The 7,334-nt window shown below is 47.2% G+C and overlaps 1 protein-coding gene across 1 annotated transcript; it reads right to left on the bottom strand.

Annotated features, from left to right (window-relative positions):
• Positions 1 to 2,223: 2,223 nt before the first annotated feature.
• mex3b (mex-3 RNA binding family member B) lies at positions 2,224 to 4,809 on the bottom strand (the record flags this gene model as incomplete). Its single annotated transcript, XM_084462610.1, has 2 exons — positions 2,224 to 3,644; positions 4,581 to 4,809. The coding sequence occupies 2 exons, from the start codon at positions 4,807 to 4,809 to the stop codon at positions 2,224 to 2,226; spliced, it is 1,650 nt and encodes a 549-aa protein (XP_084318736.1).
• Positions 4,810 to 7,334: the final 2,525 nt, after the last annotated feature.

Below are 7,334 nucleotides of genomic sequence, written 5' to 3'. Positions count from 1 at the left end.
GTTCCACGTCCAGAGTGTCAGCCCAAAGTGACTGTGCGCCCATGTGTTCTGCATTTGGCTAAAACACTTGTCAGCTCTTTTCCACAGCGGTGGGATTGTGTCCTAATAGTACGTTTTACGGGGCCAATTCCTGAAGGCTGCTTTTGGATGTTTCCATTTAAACTTATCATTAGGGCCAGTTCTCTCCGCGTTTACTATCTACGCTCCCGAGCGTGCGTTTAGGACGTCAGGGTTTCCAACACAACCACAGCCACATGACATGAGACTGCAGTTAGGCAGGACTGGGGGAGGGGAGGGGAGGGGAGGGGAGGGGAGGCCGGAGACAAAGCAGTCGCACAGTAGAAGTAGTGTCACCGTCTCCCTTCTCCCCTCTCACACTGAGATAGAGGAGATATCAGCTGCAAGAGGAAGCCAATGAGAGACCATGACTAGATTAAAGGGCTAATAAGAGCTACAATGACTAGATTAAGGGCTGATTTTCAACAAGATGTCTCTGGCACTGAAACTGGTTGAAACAATGGAGGAGGGGGGGGGGGACATAGATTGCAATCTTCACATCTTCATTTGTACCAGAATAGGTCACCTCAGACTTATAATTAGTGATAAATCACTGCGGTGAAGCCAGACCCTGCTCTCTCTAGCCGCCTGTCACAGCCTGGCACGGAAAATAATTAGGCCACTGTGATAATCCTGCTGCTTCCAACGCTTCAGCTGACTTCATTAGTGACTGGAGGGGTCAAACATGCAGAGAAACATGCAAGTGAAACAATGTGGGATATCCTTCATTCTTTACCTTATCTACACGATCTGTTGAGCCAAAAGCAGCAGGACACGCAATAAGAAGCAGGGACACGTTTAAATAAGAACAAATGAAGCAGACACCTGATAAATGTACCATTTTTATTGGACTTATATAGAAATACTTAAAAAAAACATGAAGTAGCACCGTTACTTAAGTTTTACTTTATCATGTAGAACTTTAAATGTCAGAAAAATAAAACTCTCGATACATTTTCAAATCTTGTCTCAGCAAATATAATATTAGTATTTGACCATGAGGTTAAAGGCCCTTTATCATAAAATAAAATATACTTTGTTCTTAAACTTTGCTCAATAAAGTACATTTACGCTCAAGTAACTTCACCTACATATACATAAACAAGTGGTAAACAAATGTATTAAAATAGAAATACTAAAACTATAGTGGAGCAACAGAAGCCTGTAATTCCCACTGGAATCTAATTCATACAAATTTTAGAAGCATAAACGTTTCCTTTTTTGTTTGACTTACTAAGTTTTATACATTTCAACGTTTCGTAATAATATAGAATAAAATATGTTTTATATTACTGAATAAAAAAGATGCTGGGTGAAGCGGATTTAAAAGACATTTTTTTTGCTGAACCTATAAAAACTCCATCCCAACAGAATACTGTCAAATGCGATACACATTTTGTGGATTTGTATTTCCGCCCACAGTCGTGTGATATTAAAATAATACAGTGATCACTGCCATAAGGCCATACTAAAAAATAAACGATCTTAACCCAGCTACAAAAAGTTCACTGAACTTAAATTAAAATATTTGTAAACATCTTTGCAATACGAAATATAATCTTTCAAGTCAAAAAGAATAAAATACTTCAATCTGTATTAATGTAATTAATATTCAAAACTTTCAACTTGTGGAATTGTCATTCTATACATATATATGTAGGATATGTTGCTCTCCCTCACGTGGTTGGACTCAAGCTGCAGTATCTTAACCTTTACAAGTCAATAGTCCTGTTTTGACATCGTCCTCCACGTTTCGTAACCACTCCTCTCAGTACATTCGATCAGTAAAACTGGAAGGCTTGCTCTGTTGACAAGTCTAAACGAACTCAGGTACCTCAGTCGAGATCTCTCTGTTTCATAAATATAGTGTACAATTTACTAGAACTATTGATTACTATGCTGTAATATTTAAAACATGCATTAAGATGTTGAAAATATTTCCCCAAGCTACAGTACAGTATAAACAATTAGACGAGACCCTGAATGGGTGTCTGTCCCTTTTTTGGATACTGCAGCCTCACATACATACATATGTATATATACACACATCCCCATACTCAATGGAAGGATCCTGTTAAAGCAAGTACACAAGTCTTTTGTTGTCGGTTGTTGTTATTATAGCCAGACTCTGTCGTCTTGGTAACGCTATAGTCAGAGAGACGCTTCTTATGAAAATATACGTATGGCCTGAGTGACGCCCGTGTTACAGACCGGGCATTTGGGCTCGTTCCTCTCGCAGATGCGGTTGGCACACTCCATACAGAACAGGTTGTGACCGCAGGGGACCAGCGCGGCGATGACCTCGCTCTCGAAGCACACGGAGCAGTCGCGGCTGCCCTTCCGGCTGGTGCCCGACGAGGTGGAGGAGGAGGAGGAGGAGGAGGAGGAAGAGGAGGAGTCGCAGGGCACCCCGGGGAGGTGGGGGCCAGGCAGGGAGGCCATGGCGCTGGAGTAGGCGGGGAAGCCGAGCGGGCCTCCACCCGGGTCACTGCGGACGCGGCGGGCCAGCTGGTGCTCGGACGGTCCGCCGCCGCTGTGGTGGTGGAGGGGCGGGGACAGCCGGGGCTGAGGGGGGGTGCCGCCGTTGGCCCGCCGCTGGCTCGCCGCCATGCCGTTGGCGTTGGTGGAGGTGTTGGCGGGGTAGACGGCGGACGTAGAGGTGGGGGAGTTCCCGCCGTTGGAGGGCGGGGTCATCCCTCTCTCGTACTGGGACCAGAGAAGGCCCGGGGGTGCTGGTGTCGGGTCAAACCCGGGCGAGGGGTCAAAGTTCATGTCAGTGCAGTCGGGGGAGATCACCTCACTCCCGTAGACGAAGCCGTTGCCGTTGGTGTTGACGTTGATGTTGACGACGTTGTTGTTGTTGTTGTTGCCGTTGTTGTTGGTGGCGGTGTAGCTGAGGGCGGGGCTCGGCGGGCTGTAGTCGGCCATGCGGGAGCCGTTGTTGCCGAAGTAGGAGTCTGTGGAGGCGCTGCCCAGTGAGGAGGAGGAGTCATTGCGGTAGTTGGAGAAGGGTTTGCGTCCCGAGGTAGGGGTGACGCCGGCGCCAGGCTTGGACCACAGGTTGGCGTGGCCGTGGAGGTCGAAGCCCACGTCCGTCCCGTTGGCGTGGAAATCGTTCTCGTCCGTGAGCTCGATGAGGCCGCCGGTCCTCATGGCGATGTGCGCCTCGATCTCCTCGCGGGCGCGGTCCACGTTCTCGGGCATCCCCGTCACCTCGAACACCGGCTCCTTGTCCCGGCTGGGGGTCACGATGTAGGTGTGCGTCTGCTGCTGGATCCGCTTGATGGTGGCCCCCTTGGGGCCCACCACCAGCCCCACCACGCGGTAGGGGACCCGGACCTGGATGGTGGTCTGCCCGGGCAGGTTGGGGGGTCCGGGCGCCGGGGTCCCGGCGCTCCCGTTCAGGCTGGTGTTCTTGTTCCTGGAGGCCCTGATCATGGAGAAGTGCTCGGCCGCGGAGATGATCTCCCTCCTGGCCATGGCCACATCCTCCCGCCTGCCCGTCACCACGAACACCGGCTCCTCTCCTCTCACCGGGGTTTTGATGTAGGTGTTGGTTTTCGCTCTCAGGGCTTTGATCTTACAACCTTAGGGAGGGAGGGGGGAAGGGGTTAAGGTGGCCGTGAGTACATGTGAAATTGAGTACAAAACCACGAAAAGACCATGATGGGATACGATAGAAGCATGCTGTGTTACTTTAAACAGGCGCGTTTGTGCTTTTATTTTTCTCAAGCGGCCTGTGCATTCAGAAATCCTAGTAAAACAATTCAGCCTTTTTGTGAGGGGTAAATTCAAACCACATGCTCGACTATCATGCCCAGAAGGCTGCTCAGGTCAAAAATAGCACAAGCCGAAACGACATGCAGAATCCATGATTTCCCCGTGCACAGAAGCGACCTATGACCGTGAAAAATAGTCATAAAATAACTATTTCTGTCAAAGTCGCTCTCGTTTTACGGGGTCATTTTATATACTACGAATGGGGATAAGACTACTGTATCATTAAATTCCCTATGATGTGAATAAAGTTTTATTCCAACACCCTCCGGCCGCACAAAGCGTTTTATCATAAAAATGGGACCAGTTGAAGAATCAGCCCAGGAGAAATGAAATCACTGGCGCTGTAGACGGGACAGGGTGATATAACATGACAAAGGGAGTGGAGATCGTGTCTGTATATATTGCACCGCCGTGTCAGAAAACTGATTGTTTGAACAACATTGCTGAAGTATTCCCTGGCTTTCTTTTCTTTTGTTTTTTCCGGAGACACCAATAGCGATATTGCAGGGAGAAGTGTGGATTCCCCAGATCGCCAGGCACAGATGCACGCCCCAGCCCAGTAGCCTACAGCTGGGAGACAATGGTCCAACCTGGACCAATACACTGGACCTGGACCAATACACTGGACCTGGACCAATACACTGGACCTGGACCGCTACACTGGACCTGGACCAATACACTGGCACCGCTGCAACATTGTAGCAGTGCGTGACAGAGTGAAACATGAAGTATTAAATACGCACCTTGTCTGCCAACGATTTCGGCTACATGCTCCGAACTGGGAACTGGGACACATTCGGTCATGTTGACGCTCTTTTTCCGGGGCTCGTTGTCATACAGGGAGCTGTCCTCGTTGTCCAGCCCCAGGAGGGAGAGCTGGTCCAGGGCTATCTGCAGGGCTCTCTGGTCGTCCAGGGCATCCCCCTGGCTGCTCCCGCTCCGCTCCATGTCGGCGAAGAGCGAACTAGGCATCTTTGCAATATGCAGTCTGTGGGATCGAGATCGGACAAAGGGAAACACGGAAGGAGGGTTGTTTGGAGTGATGAGGGAGAAAAGGGCACAGGACCCGGTTTCAAGCCACTGGTGCAAATCAGTGCAGTTTTCACCGTTTCTCCTTTTGCATTTAAAAAAAAAAAATCAGTGCAAGCAGTCCAGCCTTGACTAGAGAGAGAATCTCTAGAGTGCGATCCCGAGATGTATTTTAAAGACGGCAAAGAATCCGTATTCCAGAGTTGTAAGTAGCCTAGCTGGAATGCCGGCGGTAACAATATTCCTTCAAAGGGCCCCTCCCCGGCTCGCCTCACTCAGCTTTGCTGTTTTCTGTCTGACTTGCTGCAAAGCCAGACAACACTACAGGGGCATATGTGCGAATGACGTCACCGCCAGGGCAGGGACGACGCGGTGCTGCTAGACATCTGCATTGTCGAGAGCTGATTGGACAGATGGCGCGGAATGGGAGGGACCCAATCCGCGAGATACACTCCCCCCTTTGTTGTTGAGCTAAATTAAAACGCAGTCCCTTTTATAACGATATAAACCGGCCTGTTATTGCTTACGGATAACCCGGATCTTGTTGCGTGCCAACTAACGGTCTCTTTGCGAGTATAATATTATCGGCTACTATTTATTTATTTATTTATTTATGACCATGTAAATAATGAGGTCACCTCACACCCTTATGTTAATATTAGTGCCACATAGTGTCACAGTGCGATTTGGACTTCCAGAACCTACTTTTATTATTGTCATGGTCATATGTTTTGCTTTCCTTATCATATGGACCCTTATTGATTTTCTTATTCTAGATTACCATAGACTAGCCTATTACAAGGCAAGCCTAGACATGTGCTCTTTGTTTAGCCTGCCTCTCCCTCCCTCTCTCTCTCTCTCTCACACTCACACTCACACTCACACTCACACTCACACTCACACTCACACTCACACACACACACACACACACACACACACACACACACACACACACACACACACACACACACACACGTGTTAAGAAAGGCTGTGTCATGTGAATAAAATAAAATAACGCCTATGGTCACTCACACACACACACACACACACACACACACGTGTTAAGAAAGGCTGTGTCATGTGAATAAAATAAAATAACGCCTATGGTCACATGTTTGCTGTCCTTTCCCAAAGGGGAACTAAATGACAATCACACCGACGGACATTTGCCACCGTGCTTTTCCTCGCCTTTGTTCTTGCGGGGCCTGAAACGTCTCGCAAGTAGGCCAGCCTAATTGTGTTCAAAGTTTCCGCTGATGTTTGGGCCATTGAACGGCAGACAGCAAGAAGGTTATTCGCGCACAAAGGGGAAACTCCAATAACTAAATAGGCTAATATAATATGCTATTGTCTCACATTTCCATGTGCCAAACCAGGATTTTGTTGGATAATAATGCGAAATTGAAACGTTAACATACCCTGCGAATGGAATTGATAAAATAAAATCCATATAGGAACATTAGATTAGTCTTCTGACTGGATAAATATTGGCCAGAAAAATGAATTCAATATCGGAAGGTGAATAACATTCAAATGGTAATTTGTTAGGCTATATACTTACCAAACAGTCCAACTTTATCTTCAATGACTAATAGATCGAACAATACAGACCTTTTGACAAAGCAACAGGGCAGTTTGCATATTTCAGTTTGGTGATTGGTGGTGTTATGTAAACGCTGAGCCCTCGGCGGGGCAGAGGGGGGGTGATAGGTCGGTCCGCGTATACATTGCCCAACGTGGCCTTTGTGGTCAGCGCAGGAGCCCGGCGGGGAGGAGGAGGGGGGGGGGGGTGGTTTCTTCCACACAAAGGAAATTTCAAACCGATTCAAAGCCATTGAGACGAGAAGCACTTGCTTTGTCACCCCACTTCTGGGACACAATGGCTATGCTAATACCAACCGCTCAGGACCTGAGAACGTGGTGGGACGGAACACTCCACACCCACCCCAATTTCACTATACACGCATTGTATTGTATTTGGTCTGAAAGCCATTAAACATCTGGAATTTCATTAAGAGACCCGTATATGATGTTTTATAGGCACGGCCTATTCACACTGTACAATAGGGCTACACTTGACTGTACAATAATTCATCTTGTTCAGTATTATCTCAATATTGTTGATTTTCATTTCTTTCAGTAAATAATCAGATTGCGTTCTTACAAATACACAAATTCAAAGGTAATTTCTTTACTTCCTATTGCCTAAAATAGGCCACACCGCATTAACTACAAAATGTAGGCTACTACACGAATACTGTTTTGCTGCCATGCACCTGAAGTAACCAAAATAAACTGCGTAGTGATTGTGAGAAGGACAACGAAGATGATTTCTTCTCCTATTTTATTATCTTCGTGTGTAGAAAAGCAGATCAGCACATTATTTGCCCATGTTCCCTTATATATATATATATTTTAATTGATTCATTTTCCATTGAATTGAGAAGCCTGTGTCTGGCCCCCATTGC

Source organism: Borostomias antarcticus (genome assembly GCF_949987555.1).
Source record: "Borostomias antarcticus genome assembly, contig: scaffold_805, whole genome shotgun sequence".
Taxonomy (NCBI): domain Eukaryota; kingdom Metazoa; phylum Chordata; class Actinopteri; order Stomiiformes; family Stomiidae; genus Borostomias; species Borostomias antarcticus.
Note: the sequence above shows the minus strand (reverse complement) of the source record. Positions and strands in the feature narration are given on the sequence as shown.